This window comes from Anoplolepis gracilipes, chromosome 11 (assembly GCF_047496725.1).
Source record: "Anoplolepis gracilipes chromosome 11, ASM4749672v1, whole genome shotgun sequence".
Classification (NCBI taxonomy): Eukaryota; Metazoa; Arthropoda; class Insecta; order Hymenoptera; family Formicidae; genus Anoplolepis; species Anoplolepis gracilipes.
The window spans coordinates 5,521,758-5,548,572 of record NC_132980.1 but is presented as its reverse complement, the minus strand read 5'-3'; the positions used below and the strand labels follow the sequence as shown (position 1 = coordinate 5,548,572).

The 26,815-nt window shown below is 26.4% G+C and overlaps 2 protein-coding genes across 3 annotated transcripts; both read right to left on the bottom strand.

The window, feature by feature from the left end:
• Positions 1-777: 777 nt before the first annotated feature.
• Positions 778-11,790, bottom strand: LOC140670852 (uncharacterized). Its single transcript, XM_072901636.1, has 10 exons — positions 10,514-11,790; positions 10,212-10,290; positions 8,747-8,922; positions 8,434-8,599; positions 7,496-7,826; positions 3,320-4,436; positions 3,031-3,109; positions 2,311-2,489; positions 1,998-2,163; positions 778-1,380 (listed from the first exon to the last, which is right to left on the bottom strand). The coding sequence occupies exons 1-10, from the start codon at positions 11,565-11,567 to the stop codon at positions 1,050-1,052; spliced, it is 3,678 nt and encodes a 1,225-aa protein (XP_072757737.1). The 5' UTR covers positions 11,568-11,790; the 3' UTR covers positions 778-1,049.
• Positions 11,791-14,271: 2,481 nt separating this feature from the next.
• On the bottom strand, positions 14,272-25,969 carry LOC140671284 (G-protein coupled receptor Mth2-like). 2 transcript variants are annotated; one of them, XM_072902542.1, is made up of 5 exons: positions 17,955-19,075; positions 17,657-17,735; positions 15,594-15,772; positions 15,283-15,448; positions 14,272-14,666 (listed from the first exon to the last, which is right to left on the bottom strand). In XM_072902542.1, the coding sequence occupies exons 1-5, from the start codon at positions 18,844-18,846 to the stop codon at positions 14,333-14,335; spliced, it is 1,650 nt and encodes a 549-aa protein (XP_072758643.1). In that variant the 5' UTR covers positions 18,847-19,075; the 3' UTR covers positions 14,272-14,332. The 2 variants fall into 2 exon arrangements, with proteins under 2 accessions (XP_072758643.1, XP_072758642.1); XM_072902541.1 differs by lacking the exons at positions 14,272-14,666; positions 15,283-15,448; positions 15,594-15,772; positions 17,657-17,735; positions 17,955-19,075 and adding exons at positions 21,534-21,951; positions 22,563-22,728; positions 22,875-23,053; positions 24,422-24,500; positions 24,720-25,969.
• Between the last annotated feature and the right edge of the window lie 846 nt (positions 25,970-26,815).

Sequence of the window (26,815 nt, the reverse complement as noted above, 5' to 3'; positions counted from 1 at the left end):
GCAAATATTTTGCTTGCATAATTTTTCCACAACTTTTTTATCATTAACTTTATGTATTATTCTAAATTATGATCATGTCCTAACCAATGTTATTATGCATAAATAGTAAATATAAGGAAATACTATTGTGAGTGAATTTCAAATCAAGACTCTTAAATAATGTTTTTGTTTGCGATCATTTAAAAAGTCCTTCTCAAGGGCAGCTTGAGCCGTAATAACTATTAGTTGCTATATCATTTTCAGTGCTCCATATCGCGTGTATCATAAGATTTAGAAATCTCTGAAGTTAATAAAATAATTTTTGTTTTTAATTTAATTTTTTTTTATATATTTAATTTAATTTCTTTCCAAAAAAAAATTTTATAAATAAGAGAGAGAGTATATAATAATTAAAAAGCCAACTTTTATTACAACATTAGTTACCGGATAATGTACTCTTGTATGCAACAAGAAAAAAAAAGATAAATGTAATGTTGCTTTTAAATTCATGAAATAAAATAATTGAAGAACAGTTTCTTATGCTCATCATGAATCATGAATTATTGGACAATGTAATGATATTTAATAAGTATTTTAAAAAAATGTCAACTCAATAATTAATAAAATGTATTTTTTTCGAAAATTAAGTGCAATTTTACAAAATAGAACTACCTTTTTATCTAATATTTAGCTTTAATATAAATTTTTGAAATTTTTGATAATTTGTACTATTTTTATTGTAACTACACAAACAAATATTCTGTTTGATTAATCCAAAATGTTGTTTCTTCTCTTTATTTTTGCGTATGTAGATATTATAATATAGCATATTATAAAAGATTATTTTATTTTATAATATATATATATATATAAATATATATATATATATATATGTATATATATAAATCTTATAAGTGATTCAAATTAAAGTATAATAATGTAATATTCGTTAACTAATGTAAATGTCCGCCACAAGCTAAATCATTCACATCATTATCACATTCAACTAGAAAGCAAATAAAAGTCAGCTTTAACGCCATTCAAATACTACTATCCGCGAAATTGTAATATTAAGATATTTGTCGTAGTTGATATTTTTCTATAGGACAATTGTGTTTGACATGGTGATGTTCAAGATTGTAACAACCCCTACATGCAAAAATTTTGAAATTATATCGGCGATTCTGGTAGAAATACTTGAATAGCAATTGCATAATTGTTTTTTTACACACAAATATAATGAAAATACCGATGTCCTGAATGACTTCTAATGTACTTAAAATAATGGATTTGAAGATTCTTGAATATTCCTTAAACAGCCAAAAATCCATTGTTACTAGAATACCTTCTGTAGCCATTATGAGAAACACTATTATAAATAGTTTTAGATACAGATTGAACCTGCAAATAAATATAAGAATTTCTTTTATGTATCTTACAATTATAATATATTTTAATAATAGCATGCTTATGAATATTCTATTGCTCCATAATAATAATTTAAAATAGTTCGAAAAATCTTTTATTACTTTACATTTTCAGAGATACAAGAAAACAATATACTATTAATTTATTTAGAAAAAAATGAGTTAATAAAATAAACTTTGAGGTTAAAAAAAAAAGAGAGAGCGAGAGAGAAAAATAGAAAAAGAAAAAGTTGTACCTATTTCGGAAAAAAATTTCGAAAAGAGTGATTTTCATGCTAAGAGGATTAATAGATATAAATATTTATCTTGACTTTATTCTTATTGTTTACCATATATTTTCGACAATAATATTATTCAAAAAAATATGCGATTGAACAGCGGTAATATGTTTCGACGAAAATCTTATAAATATAGAAGCACATTGTCTTAAGTAAAAGAATTTGAAAATGTTTAATTATTTCTTGTATCAATAAATGTCAAATATGATCAAAAAATTAATGTTGTCATGCCGTTCACAAATGAATACGGTAGCGTATATCTTATTAACAAAATAGATACTGTATGTCAATATAAAAATGTTTATGTACAAACCATTTTTTGTTTTCATTATAACATCGGCTTTCTGTATCTTTAAGATGACGAGCTGTGTCCTTCTCATACTGCATGATCTTCAGTGCTGTATAAATGGATAAGCAAATGCTAATAATAATACAAATAGTTTTGGGCCCGTGATTATATAACAGTTTCGACGTACAAACTGAAATAAAAAATAAACTTATTAAATTATATCACGTTATAAGTATTTACAGAACATACTTTTACTTTCAATATAAATTTACAGATGGATGAATGGATAATTAAATATGTTGTTAATAGAATTATATTAACAACGATATACACTTACAATGAAAAAAACACAGATTGACATTAAGTTTCGGTTGGAGGCTTTCTGGCACGCTGGGAACGATTTCCATACTGATACAGATAATAGTGAAAATTACGGGACCTCCCCAACCAATGATAGAATATAGGAACTTTTTCTTCCCTTGTAGTTTCACATTTTTTTGTAACAAGCGAACATTTCTGCAAAGTGCAGTCTACACTTTATAATTAGTAACAAATAAAAAATTAGAATGTAAATGTACACTAAAATAAATATGTTTTTGATTAAGATGCTTAAAAATCTGTCTTACGTAACTACGCATATGAAAGATAAATTTGCATATTAGGATATTTCTTTCCAATAATCTTGACACATGTTGTTAAAGTTACAACTAAGTAATGTACAGAAGATTTTAGCCGTTATTCGTTGCTTATTAAAAACATATTAACAATGAAAAAAACAAGTATTAAATGCGACCATAAATTTGTCCAAGCGTTAAGTTTATGTACATTAGTTACAATATGTTAAATATTTACATAAGTTGCGTATTTAACCCTCTGGTGGCCATATTTACTGATAAAAATCATTATCAAAATGATTAAAAATTTCCTTACGTTTATATATTACAAATAAATATTACATTCTGTCGCTTTCGGTTCCGTAATATAAACGTTAATCTTATATAAAATTTAATTTATATTGTAAATAATGTATAATATGAAACATACTTGATATATTTACCTAAATGTCCACCACATATCAAAACTCATTACGCTTAACCAGAAGTAACTTGCTAAAGAGCAAAAATAAATGACACTAGCTGCAACAATAAACAACATTTGAAATTAATAACATTTTAGAGAGGGTACTTTAAAATAAATGATAAAATTATTGGCAAATTACATCTTTGTGTACAAAGATAAGACTTCAATTTTTCATAAAAAAATTTATAAAGAATAACGGGAGTATACACAAATGAAATGTATATATTGCATTGACTATATTATTATACGATTTGGCTATACTGTACCCATTGCAATGCAGATAGAATACGGAAGTTGCATGTCGATTAGTTTCAACAATATATAACTCATATGAAAGATAACTATCATACCGCTGTATCTACGCAACATGAAACTATGTATATTATTAAGCTCTGGCAATATACAGTATATGAAGAATATTGTCAGCATACACAGCAAGGAAATTATAACGTATATCAAATCCAAAATTTTTAATACATATCTTAACTGATTAATGATATAACCCTTTTTCCTTGTGTAATCCGTTTTTTTTGTATAATCTCTTCTTTTTACTTCTGTTATAAATTTTTTTGCTTCTGTTAAACTCTTCAAGTAGATAACCACATCAACCTTATCATTTACAATAGCTAGACAATAGGAAGTTGATTCGACGAATTGGTCAAAGTAGGGAAGATATAGAGTGCCGTTTTCGAAAAAAATGTATTTGAAGTACTCAACACTATCGTTATTAAGACTGAATCGTACAATTTCGGTATCGTTTAGGCATGGATCTTGAACAATCAGTTGAAACATTTCGTCCACTTTCTTATATTCAGTCTGCATATTCGTTTTGCTCCAGAAGTTATATACATCTGAGAAAACATATTCAGGTCCTTTTGTAACGCAATTATTAGAAGATTGATAGCGATCACCGAGAGGACAACAAAGACGAACGTAAGTAATATTGTCGTTTGTCTCGTATGGAATAATGTAATTTTTATTGTCATTTTTATTATTGGAATAATTTTTGTTGCTGACTTTTGTAAAATTCGCTCGCAGCTCCCTTCGCATTTGATTACGTTTGTCATGATATTTCCCATAATGCAGGGGAAATTCATTCTGAATCGAATTATCATCTTTGCGACTTCTCGAATTAATACGGAACACATCCTGAGCATGTTTGTAATCCATTGTAAAATTTTTGTGCAGATTGTATTGATTAAAAATCGCCTCGTTGTCATATTCAGTAAAATTCGCTTGAAGTTCGTTTCTTACCATTGAATTATTGTCCTTGTTGTCAATTATAAAATTCCGCAGAGGCTTTGTAGATGAAACGAAGAACACCAGAAGTGCACAACACCAAAGTGCAAAGCTTTTGTTGCACATTGTCAATAATTTGTGAAATTAGATTGGTTTTTTCGGCGGCAATTTTTTAATATAATGTTTAACGGTTGCGTAAATAAAAGTACGCGTCTGCAATTTAATTATGACAACGATGCCATTTTTTTGAGAATTGCTCACGAATGTGCGACGAGAAAAACTGACGAGAAACACACATATTCGCGCTATAAATAGGAAGAGATTACTGTGGGCGACAAGTTGTTGATGATGATAAAGAAGCAGTCTATTTGCTAAAAAATCGTGTATACAGGCTGCTTAAAAAATTTTATTAACAAACTTCTACAAATAATACACGAATTAATTTAGCGATTTTATAAATTATGTTTAAAGAGTTAATGTTTAAACTAAAATTTATTACATTTATTTCGTGAATATTATACATATAAATTCTCCATTAAGTAAGACAACGAATAAATAATGAAGATTTTTTATCTAGATTAAAGATATAATATGATTGACGAGTTTATTTTGAAAAACAATTAAAATCAAATACAAATGTAAAAAAAATTTTTTTTTATTATGGATAATAATATGTCTGTTACGATAGAAATCGATAGTGAAATATTATGCAAAATACAATCGATTTGTAGTTACTTACATTAATCTTTTGACCGGTGCAATTTTATTTCTTAACGAATTCTATGATGTTTTGCATGTAAATGTTTTTCCAATTGCTGATCACAAAGCTGAAGTCAAACTAAAAATTCATAATACCCGATCCACTATTCTCATTACTCGATGATTCTGACTGGAAATCTTCTTCAGAATTTTTTAATTTAATATCACTTAGAATTTCTTCAAATTCTATAATAACATATTTTAAATGTACTATAGCTAAAGTTATATAATAAACCAAATTGTGATAAAATTGTTTGGAAATTGAAAAACTCGAACTGGGAGCGCTACCATTGGGGGACCGGAGTGCGCGGCAAGAGATTTGTTTATTAAAACTTTTCTAACCAGCGAAAAAATGTGTAAAAAATATATTTTTTATTTTAGATATTCGAGGAATGCTCAGTTAAATTTTCAGTAAAAAATGTTAAATACTTTTCAAAAAATCAAATTGTAACTAAAAATAATGGCATTTTTTTCCAAACTTATTTGTTTATAAATAATTACAAATAAATAATTAGTCATTAAAATCATATGAGATATGTAAATTAACTATTTCTATGTCAGAAATATAATATATATAGTACAATAATTTTTTCATCAAATTGTGAATTTTACATTGCAAAACATGAAAAAAAGTGGAAAGTATATTTCCACCGCCGGTGAAAAAGTTAAGTCTGAAAGAAATCAATTTATAATTATTTTCAAAACACTTTCATTAAAGTATGATGCAATTGTCGATATAATCTCGAATTAAAAATTTAATTTAGAAATAAATGCAAATAAAATGTAAAATAGGTATATGAAGTATAAAAATGTTAAGATATTTGAAATTTTTAGTTTTAAAAACAAACATTATATACGGGTATATGTATACAATTGTCCGATAATTCATAAAAAACTTCTCGTGTACAGATCGAATAGATCATACTGAAAAAAATTCTATATCATCTTACGATTACTGCAATAATTCTCTTTATTTTTACTTTACTTTTACAACAATGCTCACGTAATTGGTTGATCTTTTTTAAATAATTTCTCAATAATTAATTATTGCGAGAATTACAAGACGATATAGAATATTTTTGTACAACATAATTTTACGTAAACTATTAAACATCTTGTAAAATATTTGTTTTTCGATTATCTTACCTCTATACTTTTATATACAAAATAATATGAGGAATTAATTGATAGAAAGAAAATACATAGTTGTAAGTATTTAAGGAAAAAAAAAGGACTAGCAGTTATATATTTTTTTTGTAAATTTGTAACAAACAGTTGTATATATTTTTTTTAAAGACAACTATGTATTTTCTTTACATCAGACGATTTCTCGCAATATTTTGCGTTATAAGAGTGTGATGGCCAAAAACTCAGTATACGTGATATTTTATACTTTATTTTGACATAATTTTACATAACCTATTAAATATAATATTTAAATTAATATTTAAAAGAAAGATTTTATATTTAAAAATCTTTTCATATATTTTATATTTAATACTAGGACATTATAGGCGCGTTCTACGCACGCGCCATTTATTTTGTGTATTTATATGTGTTTACATGTGTTTTATTGTGTGTATAATTATATTTTGTTGTATGTATGTAAACATACAATATATGTATATAACATATATATATATATATATATATATGTTATATATATATATATATAATCATTTATTAAATTAGAAATTATGATTATTTATATTTTTATTCATAAAATAAAACTCTTTTGAATTCAAAAAGAGAATATTATATATTTATATTTATATTATATTAAATCTTATCAAATTTAAGTAGAAATCAAATAGAAAAACTTGTAAAAATAAAATAAAATAAACATTTTAATTATCATTTAATTTCATCTGCAGTTACAGCTATGTTTTTTTATTAGAAAATATATTTACTTTAACTTTTTACACTAAAGTTTAGTAACAATATTAACATATTAAATGTTTAATTTCAATTAATTGAAGATTTATTTTAATACATACATTTGCATTATGATATATGTATCAAATTAAATATGCTATTATTAACTGAATACGTCGAAAAAAATTGGATAAACTCAACAAAGGCAAATGTACAGAGTATCCCAAACCTGCCGCACCACGTGTGCTAATAACAGACTTTTAAAGTTATTTAGAAATAAATATCCTAATATTAAAATGTTTAGACTATAGTAATTTTTGAATAAGAAGCATTTAAATATGACCAATCAAGTTGTTGAAAACTCGCGCACTTTATCAAAATTATTAATATTTTATAACTACATTATAAATTCTCAACATATTTTATAGCTGAAATACAAACTATGTTGAGAATTTATAATGTAGTTTAAATAACTTCCATAATAATTTTAATATTTTCCACAATCCGAATGTTCAATTTTAAACGCCATTCAAAGACTACTATTGTATATCCGTGAAATTATAATATTAGGATATTTGTTGTAGTTGATATTTTTCCACAGGATGATTGTGTTTGACATGGTGATGTTCAAGATTGTAACAGCCCCTACGTATAAAAATTTTGAAACGATACCGACGATTCTGACAGAAATGTTTTAATAGCAATTGTATAATTGTTCTTTTACACACAAATATGATAAAAATACCGATATCTTTAATGGCATCCAATGTACCTAAAATAATGTGCTCGATGATAATTCCTAAATCTTCCTTAAACAGCCAAGGATCCATTGCTACTACAATACCTTGTATTGCTATTATGAGAAACACTATTATAAACAGTTTTAGATACAGATTGAACCTGCAAATAAATATAAGAATTTCTTTTATGTATCATAATTATAATATATTTTAATAATATCATGCTTATGAATAATCTATATTGTTTCATAATAATAATTTGACATAGTTCGAAAAATCGTATTTACTTTACATTTTCAGATATACAAAAAACAATATAATAAATGCTATTAATTTAGTTAAAGAAAAATTATTTAATAGAATAAACTTTAAGCTTAAAAAGAAAGAAACAGAAAAAGAAAAAGTTGTACCTATTTCGGAAAAAATTTCAAAGAAAGTAATTTTCATGCTAAGAGCATTAATAGATATAAATATTCATCTTGATTTTATTCTTATTGTTTATCATATATTTTCGACAATAATATTATTCAAAAAAATATGCGTACGATTGAATAGCGGTAATATGTTTCTATAAAAATCTCATAAATATAAGAGCATATTGTCTCAAGTAAATGAATTTAAAAATGTTTAATTCTTTCTTGTATCAATAAATGTCAAACTTAATCAAAAAATTATTTTGCCACGCAGTTCACAAATGAATACGGTAGCGTATATCTTATTAACAAAATAGACACTGTATGTCAATATAAAAATGTTTATGTACAAACCATTTTTTGTTTTCATTATAACATCGGCTTTCTGTATCTTTAAGATGACGAGCTGTGTCCTTCTCATACTGCATGATCTTCAGTGCTGTATAAATGGATAAGAAAATGCTAATACTAGCACAAATAATTTTGGGCACGTGAATATAGAACAGTTTCGACGTACTAACTGAAATAAAAAATAAACTTCTTAAATTATATCACGTTGCAAGTATTTACAGAACATACTTTTACTTTCAATATAAATTTACAGATGGATGAATGGATAATTAAATATGTTGTTAATACAATTATATTAACAACGATATACACTTACAATGAAAAAAACACAGATCGACAAGTTTCGGTTGGAGGCTTTCTGGCACGCTGGGAACGATTTCCATACTGATACAGATAATAGTGAAAATTACGGGACCTCCCCAACCAATGATAGAATATAGGAACTTTTTCTTCCCTTGTTGTTTCACATTTTTTTGTAACGAGCGAACATTTCTGCAAAGTGCAGTTTACACTTTATAATTAGTAACAAATAAAAAATTAGAATGTATATGTATACTTAAATAAATATGTTTTTGGTTTAGATGCTTAAAAATCTGTCTTACATAACTACGCATATGAAAGATAAATTTGCGTATTAGGATATTTCTTTTCAATAATCTTGACACATGTTGTTAAAGTTATAACTAAGTAATGTACAGAAGATTTTAACCGTTATTTGTTGCTTATTAAAAACATATTAACAATGAAAAGAACAAGTATTAAATGCGATCATAAATTTGTTCGAACGTGAAGTTTATGTACATCAATTACAATATGTTAAATATTTACATAAGTTGTGTATTTAACCCTCTGGTTGCCCTATTTACTGATAGAAGTCATTATCAAAATGATTCAATTTTTCCTGTGAAAGAAAATATTTATTTTCAAATTATAAAATAGTTTTTGAAAGTGTTCATTTCAAATTTGTGATTACTGTAGCAAAATTCAAATTGGTGGATTAAAAATGACTCGATTTCAAAGTAGTATCTCAAAATATGTGTTTATTTGTATATATTTAATATATATTGCACATATAAAAACTCAGTTTTTGTAAGTTTCAATGAGCTTTTGTGAACGCCCTATATTTTTACTATAAACTATAGTAATATGATAATTGTAATGTTTTATAAAAATTTGTAACTTCTTGTTAAAATTGGTAATAAAGGCAAAAAAGTGTATATATATATATATATATATATATATATATATATATATAAAACTAAAAAAACTGCAAAAAAAATAGGATAAAGTTAAAAATGTAAAAAAATTTATATAGAAAATTAAAAGAGGCATAAAAAAGATGCAAAATTGAACTAGAAGCTTCCACGCGACACATCCTGGCTGTTTTATTATACAATCTAATACAGTAGATTGACAAAATATGTCAAAGTCAAGATTATTAAGAAGAGATCTCCTAAAATCCATATTTCCCCATGTCACACAAAAATTATTGTTTTATATAAAATCAAGTAATTATTCTTAAATCAATCAGCAAACAACATAGCACGCACGCACAAACACACACACGATAAAATATTTTTTCTTATCAATGTAAAATATCATAATAAAATGTTTTACTTTAATTTAAGTATATTGTCGTAAATATAATCTTAACGTTTATATATCCCAAATAAATATTATATTCTGTCGCGTTTGATTGCTTAATATAAACGTTAATTTTACATGAATTTTAATTTATATTGTAAATAATGTATAATATGAAACATACTTGATATATTTACCTAAATGTCCACCACATATCAAAACTCATTACACTTAACCAGAAGAAAATTGCTAAAGAGCTGAAATAATTGACTAAAGCTGCAACAATAAACAATATTTAAAATTAATAATATTTTAGAGAGTGTACTTTAAAATAAATGATGATTGGAAAATTAAGTACATCTTTGTGTACAAAAAAAGAATTTTGATTTTTTATAAAAAAATTATTAAAAAATTTATAAAGAATAACAAGAGTATACACAAATCAAATCTATATACTGCATTGACTATATTATTATTACACGATTTGGCTATACTGTACCGATTGCAATGCAGATGGAATACGGAAGTTGCATGTCGACTAGTAGTTTTATCAGTAGAAAACTTATGTGAAAGAAAAACATGATACTGCTGTATCTACGCAACATGAAACTATGTATATTATTAAGCTTTGGTATACAATATATCAGAAATAATACCAGCATACACAGCGAGGAGATTATAATGTAAATCCAGTCCAAAATTTCTAATATACTATTTAACTGATCAACGATATAATCCGTATAATCCTGTCTTCTTACGGCTTCTGTTAAAGTCTTCAAGCAGATAACGGCATCAACTATATCATTCATAATAGCCAGACAATAAGAAGTTGATTCGACGAATTGGTCAAAGTAGGGAAGATATAGAGTGCCGTTTTCGAAAAAAATGTATTTGAGATACCCAACACTATCGTTATTAAAACTGAATCGTACAATTTCGGTATCGTTTAGACATGGATCCTGAACAATCAGTTGAAACATTTCGTTCATTTTTTTATATTCAGCCTGCATATTCGTTTCGCTCCAGAAGTTATATACATCTAAGAAAACATATTCAGGTCCTTCTGTAACGCAATTACGAGAAGATTGATAGCGATCACCGAGAGGACAACAAAGACGAACGTAAGTAGTATTGTCGCTCGTCTCGTATGGAACGATGTAATTTTTATTGTCATTTTTATTATTGGAATAATTTCTGTTGTCGATTTTTGTAAAGATCGCTCGCAGCTCCCTTCGCATTTCATTACGTTTCTCATGATATTTCATATAATGCACGGGGAATTCATTCTGAATCGAATCATCATCTTTGTGACTTCTCGAATTAATACGGAACACATCCTGAGCATGTTTGTAATCCATGGTAAAATTTTTGCGCAAATTGTATCGATTGACAATCGTCTCGTTGTCATATTCAGTGAAATTCGAGTGATGCTCGTTTCTTACCATTGAATTATTGTCCTTGTTGTCAATTATTAAATTCCGCAGAGGCTTTGTAAATGAAACGAAGAACACCAGAAGTGCACAACACCAAAGTGCAAAGCTTTTGTTGCACATTGTCAATAATTTATGAAATTAATTTCGTTTTTTAGCGACAATTATTTAACAGAATATCTAACGGCTGCAATAATGAATTACGGAAATGAAAATACGCATCTGCGATGGTTTGATTGCGATAACGACGCTATTTTCTTGAGAAACACCTGCTCACGAATGTACGCCGAGAAAAACTGGTGAGAAACACACATATTATCGCGATAAATAAGAAGATACTGCCGTGATCGATGAATTGTTGATGATGATAAAGAAGCAGCTACCTACTAGAAAAATATTTATAAAGGATGGAAAAATATGTATAGAAAACTTTATTAATAAACTTTTACAGATAGTGGGCGAATTAATTTAGCGATATTATAAAATATGCTTATGAAGGTAATGTTTACGTTAAGTTTTATTACATTTCGTAAATATTATGTAAGATCTTTATTGAGCAAGGAAATGGGTAAATAATGAGTATGTCATTTATATTAAGGATGTGATACGATTGAATAGTTTAGTTTGAAAAGCAATTAAAATCAAATACAAATGTAAAAAAATTATTTTTTTTTAATATATATGCTAATATGTCAAGATATAAAATCGATAATAAAATTTTATGCAAAAAACTGGTTTGTAATTGTAGGATAATCACACACAGTAAACGCAAAATACATAAAGAGAGAATCTTAGATGTGACTCAGCTTGCGCCTCGGTGCTGAATGCTCCAATGCTCTCCTGTCTATACAGACTTTGGCTTCTGTGTCTTTCATGCTTATCGCGCGACGTCTTCAAATTATCAAAGGATTAGATGAAAGCGCTAGAGTTTCTTTCGCTCATCGATAGCACAACATCGCTCATACCGCGATGAAAACGATCGCCGTTGTCGCGTCTTTGTCGCGAGTTCGCCGACAAGTTCAAGCAAGCACTCACACACAGACAAATATACATTTCCAGATACGCATATAAGAAATAATATAATTCCACATAATTATTTGCATTAAGCATCAAAGAAATCACATTTATAATTATTTTCAAAACAATTTTATTAAGGTATGATGCAATTGTCGATATAATCTCGAATTAAAATTTTAATTTAGAAATAAGTGTAAATGAAATGGCAAGATAGGTATATGAAGAACAAATTATGTTAAGACATTTGAAGTTCTTAGTTTTACAGATAAACATTATGTACGTGTATATGTATACAGTGTCTAACAATTCGTAAAAAACCTCTCATGTACATATAGAATGGATCAAACTATAAAAAATTCTATATCATTTTGCGATTTCTGCAATAATTCCTTTTATTTTTACTTTACTTTTACAACAATACTAACGTAAATTGGTTGATATTTCTTAATTAACTTTTTAATAATTATTGCAAAAATCGCAAAACGATATAGAATAATTTTGCTCAACATAATTTTACGTGAGATGCTAAACGTCTTGTAAAATGTTCATTTTTCAATTATCCTACCTTTATACTTTTGTACACAAAATAATAAGAAAAGTCAATTGATATAAACAAAATACATTGTTGTATTTAGGAAAAAAGACAAGCAGTTATATATTTTTTTCTTAAATTTGTAACAACCATACATTTATACATTTTTTTCTTAAAGACAATTATGTATGTATTTTCTCTACATCAAATCGCTTCCACGCAATATTGTGCGTTATAATAGTGTGATGGCCAAAAACTCAATAGGATACGTAATATTTTATACTTTATTTTGACATAATTTCATATAACCTATTAAATATAATATTTAAATTAATATTTAAAAAAAAGATTTTATATTTAAAAATCTTTTCATATATTTTATATTTAATACCAGAACATTATAGGTGCGCTCTACGCGCGCGCTATTTATTTTGTGTATTTATATGTGTTTACATGTGTTTTATTGTGTGTATATTTATATTTTGTTGTATGTATGTAAACATACAATATATGTATATAACATATATATATATATATATATATATATATATATATATATATATATATAATCATTTATTAAATTAGAAATTATGATTATTTATATTTTTATTCATAAAATAAAACTCTTTTGAATTCAAAAAGAGAATATTATATATTTATATTTATATTATATTAAATCTTATCAAATTTAAGTAGAAATCAAATAGAAAAACTTGTAAAAATAAAATAAAATAAATAACATTTTAATCATCATTTCATTCCATCTGCAGTTACAGATATGTTTTTTTATTAGAAAATATATTTACTTTAACTTTTTGCACTAAAGTTTAGTGACAATATTAACATACTAAGTGTTTAATTTCAATTAATTGAAGATTTAGTTTATATAATACATATATTTGCATTATGATATATGTATTAAATTAAATGTGCTACTACTAAGTGAATACGTCGAAAAAAATTGGATAAACTCAACAAAGGCAAATGTACAAAATATCCCAAACCTTCCGCACCACCTATGCTAATAACAGACTCCTAAAGTTATTTAGAAATAAATATCCTAATATTAAAATGTTGAGACTACTGTAATTTTTGAATGAGAAGCATTTAAATAAGACCAATCAAATTGTTGAAAACTCGCATTTTATCAAAATTATTAATATTTTATAACTACATTACAAATTCTTAACAAATTTTATAACTTAAATACATACTATGTTAAGAATTTATAATGTAGTTTAAATCACTTCAATAATAATTTCAATATTTTTAACAATCCGAATGTTCAATTTTAAACGCCATTCAAAGACTACTATTATATATCCGTGAAATTATAATATTAGGATATTTGTAGTAGTTGATATTTTTCCACAGGATAATTATGTTTGACATGGTGATGTTCAAGATTGTAACAACCCCTACGTGTAAAAATTATGAAACCATATTGGCGATTCTGACAGAAATGTTTTAATAGCAGTTGCATAATTGTTCTTTTGCACACAAATATAATAAAAATACCGATATTTATAATGATATCCAATGTAATTAAAATAATGTGCTCGATGATTTTTTTTAAATATTCATTAAACAGCCAAGACTCCATTGTTACTAGAATATTTTTTGTGGTTATTATGAGAAACACTATTATAGACAGTTTTTGATTCAGATTGAACCTGCAAATAAATATAAGAAGTTCTTTTATGTATCTTAAAATTATAATATATTTTAATAATATTATGCTTATGAATATTCTATTGTTTCATAATAATAATTTGAAATAGTTCGAAAAATCGTAAATACTTTACATTTTCAGATATACAAAAAACAATATAATAAATGCTATTAATTAAGTTAAAGAAAAAATGATTTAATAAAATAAACTACAAACTTAAAAAGAAAGAGAGAGAAAAATAGAAAACGGAAAAGTTGTACCTATTTCGTAAAAAATTTCAAACAAAGTAATTTTCATGCTAAGAGCATTAATAGATATAAATATTCATCTTGACTTTATTCTTATTGTTTATCATATATTTTCCACAATAATACTATTCAAAAAAATATGCGTGCGATTGAATAGCGGTAATATATTTCTACAAAAATCTCATAAATATAAGAGCATATTGTCTCAAGTAAAAGAATTTAAAAATGTTTAATTCTTTCTTGTATCAATAAATGTCAAACTTGATCAAAAAATTATTTTGCCACGCAGTTCACAAATGAATACGGTAGCGTATATCTTATTAACAAAATAGACACTGTATGTCAATATAAAAATGTTTATGTACAAACCATTTTTTGTTTTCATTATAACATCGGCTTTCTGTATCTTTAAGATGACGAGCTGTGTCCTTCTCATACTGCATGATCTTCAGTGCTGTATAAATGGATAAGAAAATGCTAATACTAGCACAAGTAGTTATGGGCCCGTAAATATAGAACAGTTTCGACGTACTAACTGAAATAAAAAATAACTTCTTAAATTATATCATACGTTACAAGTATACACAAAACATACTTTTACTTTTAATATAAATTTTTTGGTGGATGAGTGGATAATTAAATAAGTTAATAAAATTATGTTAACGGCGATATACACTTACAATGAAAAAGACACATATTGACATTAAGTTTCGGTTGGAGGTTTTCTGACACGCTGGGAACGATTTCCATAATGATACTGATAATAGTGAAAAAGACGGGACTTCCCCAACCAATGATAGAATATCGGAAGTTTTTCTTCCCTTGTTGTTTCATATTTTTTTGTAACGAGTGAACATTTCTGCAAAGTGCAGTTTACACTTTATAATTAGTAACAAATAAAAAATTGGATTGTAAATGTACACTAAAATAAATATGTTTTTGGTTAAGATGCTTAAAAATCTGTCTTACGTAACTACGTATATGAAAGATAAATCTGCGTATCAGGAAATTTCTTTCCAATAATCTTGACACATGTTGTTAAAATTATAACTAAGTAATGTACAGAAGACTTTAGCCGTTATTCGTTGCTTATTAAAAACATATTAACAATGAAAAGAACAAGTATTAAATGCGATCATAAATTTGTTCGAGCGGGAAGTTTATGTACATCAGTTACAATATGTTAAATATTTACATAAGTTGTGTATTTAACCATCTGGTGGCCCTATTTACTGATAAAAGTCATTATCAAAATGATTAAATTTTTCTCGTGAAAGAAAATATTTATTTTCAAGTTATATAATAGTTTTTGAAAGTGTTTATTCCAAATTTGTGGTTACTGTAGCAAAATTCAAATTGATGGATTAAAAATGACTCGATTTCAAAGTAGTATCTCAAAATATGTGTTTATTTGTATATATTTGATATATATTGCACATATAAAAACTCAGTTTCTATAAGTTTCAATGAGCTTTTATGAACGCCCTATATTTTTACTATAAACTATAGTTGATAATTGTAATGTTTTATAAAAATTTGTAACTACTTGTTAAAATTAGTAATAAAGGCAAAATAGTGTATATATTTAAACTAAAAACAATGCAAAAAAAATAGGATAAAGTTAAAAATGTAAAAAATAAAAAAAATTTATATAAAAAATTAAAATAGGCATAAAAAAGATGCAAAATTGAACTAGAAGCCTCCACGCGACATATCCTGGCTGTTTTATTATACAATGTAATACAGTAGATCCTATCTGTTTAACTGTTTTACTCATTGTTACGGGATTTGAGTTCCGCGGCTTTGAATTTTGCATAAACGAATTTTGCCACAAATTTAAAATCAGCATTCTTAAAAACCCAAAATATCATTTATAATTAATATACGTAACTAGTGATTGCTTTTCATTTTTTTTGTAATTTAAAAAAAAAATTATTTTTTTACAATAGAATGTTTAGATAGGCGCCAAAAGTAATTTTAATCATTATTATAATTAATTGCTGAAGAGTACAGCGTTTTTGTTTTAATTTGGTTCAGACGTTCCTACAATATCTGGTTATTATGTTATAAAAGGAAACTGTTATTTCGAGTCAGACTTGGGATAAACTGTAAAAGGGTTAAGCGACCACATTGCCGAGAGTGAAGCTTCATCCCTCTCCCTGCATTCTCGAAAAAACTGACTAAACCATCTCATTTTTCAATAAAAATGAAAAATTCAAGTAAATAAAAAAATATATTAAAATTTGCTTTTATTGAACGTATATGGTATTAAAGGGTCATATTATTTATGACCATTTTTTTGTTAATAATTTTTAATAAGCAACAAACTAGAACTTTTTAAACGTTATTCAGAAAACATTACTCATTACACTTTGACAAAATATGTCAAAGTCAAGATTATTAAGAAGAGATCTCTTAAAATTCATATTTACCCATGTCACACAAAAATTATTGTTTTATATAAAATCAAGTAATTATTCTTAAATCAATCAGCAAACAACATAGCACGCACGCACAAACACACACACGATAAAATATTTTTTCTTATCAATGTAAAATATCATAATAAAATGTTTTACTTTAATTTAAGTATATTGTCGTAAATATAATCTTAACGTTTATATATCCCAAATAAATATTATATTTTGTCGCATTCGACTGCTTAATATAAACGTTAATCTTACATGAAATTTAATTTATATTGTAAATAATGTATAATATGAAACATACTTGATATATTTACCTAAATGTCCACCACATATCAAAATAGATTACAGTTAACCAGAAGATAATTGCTAAAAAGCTGAAATAATTGACTAAAGCTGCAACAATAAACAATATTTAAAATAAATAATATTTTAGAGAGTGTACTTTAAAATGAATGATGATTGGTAAATTATGTATATCTTTGTGTACAAAAAAAGAACTTTGATTTTTCATAAAGAATTTATAAAAAATTTTATAAAGAATGACAGGAGTATACACAAATCAAATGTATATACTGCATTGACTATATTATTACGTGATTTGTTATACTGTACCAATTGCAATGCAGATAGAATATGCATGTTGTATGTCGATTAGTTTCTTCAGTAGATAGCTCATGTCATAGATAAATATCATACTGATATATCTACGCAACATGAAACTATATATATTATTAAGCTCTGGTATACAATATATTAGCAATATTACCAGCATACACAGCGGGGAGATTATAATGTAAATCCATTTCAAAATTTCTAATACATTTTTTAACTGACCAACGATATAATCCGTATAATCCTGTCTTCTTACGGTTTCTGTTAAAGTCTTCAAGCAGATAAGGGCATTAACTATATCATTCATAATAGCCAGACAATAAGAAGTTGATTCGACGAATTGGTCAAAGTAGGGAAGATATAAAGTGCCGTTTTCGAGAAAAAAGTATTTAAAAAACACACTTTCGTTATTAAAACTGACTCGTACAATTTCGGCATCTTTTGGGCACGGATCTTGAACAATTAGTTGAAACATTTCATCCAATTTTTTATATTCAACCCGCATATTTGTTTTGCTCCATAACTTATATACATCTGCGAAAACATATGCAGGCCCTTCGGTAATGCAATTGCGAGATAATTGATAGCGATCACCGAGAGGACAACAAAGACGAACGTAAGTATAATTGTCGTTCGTCTCGTATGGAACGATGTAATTTTTATTGTCATTTTTATTTTTGGCATAATTTTCGTTGTCGACGTTTGGAAAATTTGCTCGCAGCTTCCTTAGCATTTGATTATGTTTGTAATGATATTTCACATAATGCAGGGGAAATTCATTCTGAATCGAATTATTATCATTGCGACTTCTCGACTTCCGCAGAGGCTTTGTAGATGAAACAAAGAACACCAGAAATGCACAACACCAAAGTGCAAAGCTTTTGTTGCACATTGTCAATAATTTATAAAATTTCGCTTTTTAGCGACAATTATTTAACAGAATATCTAACGGCTGCAATAATGAATTACGGAAATGAAAATACGCATCTGCGATGGTTTGATTGCGATAACGACGCTATTTTCTTGAGAAACACCTGCTCACGAATGTACGCCGAGAAAAACTGGTGAGAAACACACATATTATCGCGATAAATAAGAAGATACTGCCGTGATCGATGAATTGTTGATGATGATAAAGAAGCAGCTACCTACTAGAAAAATATTTATAAAGGATGGAAAAATATGTATAGAAAACTTTATTAATAAACTTTTACAGATAGTGGGCGAATTAATTTAGCGATATTATAAAATATGCTTATGAAGGTAATGTTTACGTTAAGTTTTATTACATTTCGTAAATATTATGTAAGATCTTTATTGAGCAAGGAAATGGGTAAATAATGAGTATGTCATTTATATTAAGGATGTGATACGATTGAATAGTTTAGTTTGAAAAGCAATTAAAATCAAATACAAATGTAAAAAAATTATTTTTTTTAATATATATGCTAATATGTCAAGATAGAAAATTGATAATAAAATTTTATGCAAAAAACTGGTTTGTAATTGTAGGATAATCACACACAGTAAATGCAAAATATATGAAAAGAGAATCGCGCATTTACGCCAAATAATAAGCAAAACGGACTTGTACCAATATTTCTGTTTAACGTAGTGTTTATACATTGCTAAACTTTAAATATTTATGCCACTCTTCGCGCTTTGGATTGGCGAGCTTAATCAATAGTGGTATGAGTACTCGATTTACGTACTCAACTTGTCCATTCGCTCAAGGTACTCCGGTGGTAATTAATATATGCTTGATCTTTTCCTTAATACAATACTCGGAAAAATCGTTTGATGTAAAAGCCGTTCCACGATCAGAGATTATCCTACGAGGATTCCCGAAAATAACTGATTGCTTAGTTAATCTATCTAAGACCTCTTTAGTATTTGTAGTTCTCGTTGCGTATAGCCATACAAATTTAGAAAAGGCGTCTATCACGATAAATATGTGTTTATAATCTTTTTTAATGGAGAGGAGCGGCCCCATATGATCGATGTGGTAGGTGTCTAAAGGAACTTCTCCTTTTTCTATCGGATTCAAAAATCCCTCTGGTTTACTCTGCTTTCTTTCCGCGAGGATACACGTGATACAATTCCGTATAATTTCTTAATTTTAGCTTTAGCATTAGAAATCGTCTCGTGGTTGGATCACGCTCCACTGTGCTTAGCCGCTGCATCTCTCTGGCTAACTTGATAAATGGTAAATTGGTTGATTTTTTTTTTTAATTAATTTTTTAATAATTATTGCAAAAATCGCAAGACGATATAGAATAATTTTGCTCAACATAATTTTACGTGAGCTGCTAAACGTCTTGTAAAATATTCTTTTTTCAATTATCCTACTTTTATACTTTTATACATAAAATAATAAGAAATGTCAATTGATATAAACAAAATACGTTGTTGTATTTAGGAAAAAAAAGATAAGCAGTCATATATTTTTTTCTTAAATTTGTAACAACCATACATTCATACATTTTTTTTTTAAAGACAACTATGTATGTATTTTCTCTACATCAAATCGCTTCCTGGCAATATTTTTCATTACAAGAGTATGATGAATTTAAATAGTATATTTAATAGTATACGAGATATTTTATATTTTATTTTAACATAATTTTACATAAACTATTAAATATAATATTTAAATTAATATTTAAAAGACAGATTTTATACTTGAAAATTTTTCATTCATTTTATATTGAATATTAATAATCAAATTTTTAATCAAACAATATATATGTATATATATGTTATATATATTGTGTTGTATATATATATATATATATATATATATATATATATATATTGTGTTGTATATATATATATATATATATATAATCATATATTGGATTAGAAATTATTATTATTTAAATATGTAATCATTATTATTTTATGTGCTATATTTTCATAACATGTAAAATAATTATGATTATTTATATATTTATTTATAAAAAAAAGCTCTTTTGAATTTATAAAGAGAATATTATATATTTATATTTATATTATATTTAATCTTATCGAATTTAAGTAGATGCAAATAGAAAAGGTTGTAAAAATGAAATAAAATGGAATAAATAACATTTTAATCATCATTTAATTTCATCTGCAGTTACAGCTATGTTACTTTATTCAAAAATATATTTACTTTAATTTTTTGCATTAAAGTTTAGTAACAATATTAACATATTAAATGTTTGATTTTAATTAATTGAAGATTTAGTTTAATACATACATTTGCATTTTATTATATGTATCAAATTAAATATGCTTCTACTAACTGAATGCTCCAAAAAAAATTGGATAATAAAGGCAAATGTACAGAGTATCTTAAACCTACCGTATCACCTATGCTAATAACAGATTCCTACAGTTATTTAACAAATATCCTAATATTAAAATGTTGAAGCTACAGTAATTTTTGAGTGAGAAGCATTTAAATATGACCAATCAAATTGTTGAAAACTCGTGCGCGCTATCAAAATTATTAATAATTTATAACTACATTATAAATTCTCAACATATTTTATAACTGAAATACATACTATGTTGAGAATTTATAATATGGTTTAATTAACTTTAATAATAATTTTAATATTTTCAACAATCCGAATGTTCAATTTTAAACGCCATTCTACTATATCCGCGAAATTATAATATTAGAATTTTTGTCGTATCTGATATTTGTCCATAGGATAATTTTGTTTGACATGGTGATTTACATGTTCAAGATCGTAAGAACTGCTGCGTAAAAAAGTTGGAAAAATATCGGCGATTCTGGTAGAAATGCTTTAATAGCAATTGCATAATAGTTTTCTTACACACAAATATAATGAAAATACCGACATTTTGAATGACATCTAATATATTTAAAATAATGTAGATTATTCCTGCATAGTATTTAAACAGCCAAAAAAGTGTCATTGATACGATAATTTTTGTGGCTAATATGAGAAATACTATTATAAACAAGTTTAGATACAGATTGAACCTGCAAATAAATATAAGAGTTTCTTTTATGTATCATAAAATTATAATATATTTTAATAATATCATGCTTATGAATATTCTATTGCTTTATAATAATAATTCAACATAATTTGAAAAATCGTAAATACATTTTCAGATATATAAAATGTAATATAATAAATACTATTAATTTAGTTAAAGAAAAATGTTTTAATACAATAAACTTCAAGCTTAAAAAGGAAGAGAAAGAAAAACCGAAAAAGAAAGAGTTGTAGCTATTTCGAAAAAAATTTTAAAGAAAAATTTTCGTACTAAAAGTATTAATAGATACACACATTCATCTTGACTTTATTCTTCTTGATTATCATATATTTTTGATAATAACAGATAGATACTATTAAAAAGATATGCGTGCGATTAAATAACGGTAATATATACAAAAATCTCATAAATATAAAAACACATTATCTAAAGTAAAAGAATCTAAAAATATTTCATTCTTTCTTGTGACAATAAATGTCAAACATGTACAAAAAATTATTTTGCCACGCAGTTCACAAATGAATACGATAACATTAATCTTATTAACAAAATAGACACTGTATGTCAATATAAAAATGTTTATGTACAAACCATTTTTTGTTTTCATTATAACATCGGCTTTCTGTATCTTTAAGATGACGAGCTGTGTCCTTCTCATACTGCATAATCTTCAGTGCTGTGTAAATGGATAAGAAAATGCTAATACTAGCACAAGTAGTTATGGGCCCGTAAATATAGAACAGTTTCGACGTACTAACTGAAATAAAAAATAAACTTCTTAAATTATATCATACGTTACAAGTATACACAAAACATACTTTTACTTTTAATATAAATTTTCCGATGGATGAGTGGATAATTAAATAAATTAATAGAATTATGTTAATGGCAATATACACTTACAATGAAAGAAACACATATTAACAATAAATTTCGGTTGAAGGCTTTCTGGCACGCTGGGAACGATTTCCATATTGATACAGATAATAGTGAAAATGACGGGACCTCCCCAACCAATGATAGAATATAGGAAATTTTTCTTCCCTTGTTGTTTCATATTTTTTTGTAACGAGTGAACATTTCTGCAAAGTGCAGTTTACACTTTATAATTAGTAACAAATAATAATTTGGAATGTAAATGAACGATAAAATAAATATGTTTTTGGTTAAGATGCTTAAAAATCTGTCTTACGTAACTACGTATATGAAAGATAAATCTGCATATTACGATATTTTTTTCCAATAATCTTGACACATGTTGTTAAAGTTATGACTGAGTAATGTACAAAAGATTTTAGCCGTTATTCGTTGCTTAATAAAAAAATATTACAATTAAAAGCACAAGTATTAAATGCGATCAGCATTCTTAGAAACCCAAAATATCATTTATAATTAATATACGTAATTAGTGATTGCTTTTTATATTTATTGTAATTTCAAGAAAAAATCATTTTTTTTACAATAGAATGTTTAGATAGGCGCCAAAAGTAATTTTAATCATTATTATAATTAATTGCTGAAAAGTACAGTGTTTAGATAGGCGCCAAAAGTAATTTTAATCATTATTATAATTAATTGCTGAAAAGTACAGTGTTTTAGTTTTAATTTATTGGTTCAGACGTTTCTATAATCTCTGGTTATTATGTTATAAAAGTAAACTGTTATTTTGAGTCAGACTTAAGATAAACTGTAAAATGGTTAAGCAAACACTTTGCCGAAAGTGAGGCTTCATCCTTCTCCCTGCACTCCTGAAAAAACTGACTAAACTATCTCATTAAAAAAAAAAAAATGAAAAATTCAATTTTCTTAAAATAAAGTTAATTTAATTTTTTCGGGATTGTTAATGCAGGGGATGGGCCGCAGTGGTTCCATTATCTGCGCCTTTAATTTAACACGTAAATTAAAAAATGTATTAAAATTCACTTTTATTGAATCTATATGGTATTAAAAAATCATATTATCTATGATCACATTTTTTTAAATAATTTTTAATAAACAATAAACTAGAATTTTTCAAACGTTATTCAGGAAACACTACTCATTACACCTTAACAAAATATGTCAAAGTCAAGATTATTAAGAAGAAATCTCCTAAAATCCGTATTTACCCATGTCACACAAAAATTATTGTTTTATATAAAATCAAGTAAGTATTTTTATTAAATCAATCAGCAAACATACACACGCAAACACACACACACACGCACACACATATACACATAATATAATATTTTTTCGTATTAATGCAAAATATCATAATAATATGTCTTACTTTAAATACATATATTATAAATATAATCTTCACATTTATATATCACAGACAAATATTTTATTCTGTCGAGTTCTATTGTGTAACATAAATTCTAGTCATATATGAAATTTAATTTATATTATAAATTATGTATGTATAATATGAAAAACTTAATATAATAATTACTTAATATATTTACCTAAATGTCCACCACATATCGAAACTCATTACACTTAACCAAAAGAAAACTGCTAAAGAGCTGAAATAATTGACTAAAGCTGCAACAATAAACGACATTTAAAATAAATAATATTTTAGAGAGTATACTTTAAAATAAATAATGATTGGCAAATTATGTACATCTTTGTGTACAAAGAAAAGACTTTAATTTTTCATAAAAAATTTATAAAAAATTTTATAAAGAATAACAAGAGTATACACAAATCAAATGTATATACTGCATTGACTATATTATTACGTGATTTGTTATACTGTACCAATTGCAATGCAGATAGAATATGCATGATGTATGTCGATTAGTTTCTTCAATAGATAGCTCATGTGATAGATAAATATCATACTGCTATATCTACGCAACATGAAACTATGTATATTATTAAGCTCTGGTATACAATATATTAGGAATATTGTCAGCATACACAGCAAGGACATTATATTGCAAATCTTTTCTAAAATTTCTAATACAACTTCTAACTGATCAATGATATAATACGTATTATCGTGTTTTCTTACGGCTTTTGTTAGAGTCTGCAAGCAGATAACGGCATCAACTACATCATTTATAATAGCCAGACAATAAGAAGTTGATTCGACGAATTGATCAAAGTAGGGAAGATATAGAGTGCCGTTTTCAAAAAAAATGTATTTGAAGTACCCAACAATATCGTAATTAAGACTGAATCGTACAATTTCGGTATTGTTTAGGCATGGATCTTGAACAATCAGTTGAAACATTTCATCCACTTTCTTATATTCAGCGTGCATATTCGTTTCGCTCCAGAAGTTATATAAATCTGAGAAAACATATTCAGGTTCTTCTGTAACGCAATTACGAGAAGATTGATAGCGATCACCGAGAGGACAACAAAGACGAACGTAAGTATATTTGTCGTTCGTCTCGTATGGAACAATGTAATTTTTATTGTCATTTTTATTATTGGAATAATTTTCGTTGTCGACTTTTGTAAAATTCGCTCGCAGCTCCCTTCGCATTTGATTACGTTTGTCATGATATTTCATATAATGCAAGGGAAATTCATTCTGAATCGAATCATCATCTTTGTGACTTCTCGAATTAATACGGAACACATCCTGAGCATGTTTGTAATCCATGGTAAAATTTTTGCGCAAATTGTATCGTTTGAAAATCGTCTTGTTGTCATATTCAGTGAAATTCGAGTGAAGCTCGAATTTTCTTACCATTGAATTATTGTCCTTGTTGTCAATTATAAAATTCCGCAGAGGCTTTGTAGATGAAACGAAGAGCACCAGAAGTGCACAACACCAAAGTGCAAAGCTTTTGTTGCACATTGTCAATAATTTATAAAATTAATTTCGTTTTTTAGCGACAATTATTTAACAGAATATCTAATGGCTGCAATAATGAATTACGGAAATGAAAATACGTTTCTGCGATGGTTTGATTGCGACAACGACGCTATTTTCTTGAGACACAACTGCTCACGAATGTACGTCGAGAAAAACTGGTGAGAAACACACATATTATCGCGATAAATAAGAAGATACTGCTGTGATCGATGAATTGTTGATCATGATAAAGAAGCAGCCAACTACTAGAAAAATATATATGTAGGATGGAAAAATATTTATGGAAAACTTTATTAATAAACTTTTACAGATAGTGGGCGAATTAATTTAGCGATATTATAAAATATGCTTATAAAAGTAATGTTCAAATTACAAGTTTTATTACATTTTGTAAATATTATGTAAGATCTTTATTAAGTAAGAAAATAAGTAAATAATGAAAATTTTTTCAATTAATATTAAAGATACGATACGATTGAAGAGATTATTTTAAAAAGCAATTAAAATCAAATACAAATGTAAAAAAATTTTTTTTTTTTAATATTTATGCTAATATGTCAAGATATAAAATCGATAATAAAATTTTATTCAAAAAACTGGTTTGTAGGATAATCACACACAGTACACGCAAAATATATGAAAAAAGAATCGCGCATTTACGCCAAATAATAAGCAAAACCGACTCGTACCAATACTTCTGTTTAATGTAGTGTTTATACATTGCTGTGCGAACCCTAAATATTTATGCCACTCTTCGCGCTTTGGATTGGCGAGCTTAGTCAATAGTGATATAAGTACTCGATTTACGTGCTCAACTTGTCCATTCGCTCAAGGTACTCCGGTGCTAATTAATATATGCTTCATCTTTTCCTTAATACAATACTCGGAAAAATCGTTTGATGTAAAAGCCGTTCCACGATCAGAGATTATCCTCCGGGGATTCCAGAAAATAACTGCTTAGTTAATCTATCTAAGACCTCTTTTTAGTATTTGTAGTTCTCGTTGCGTATAGACATACAAATTT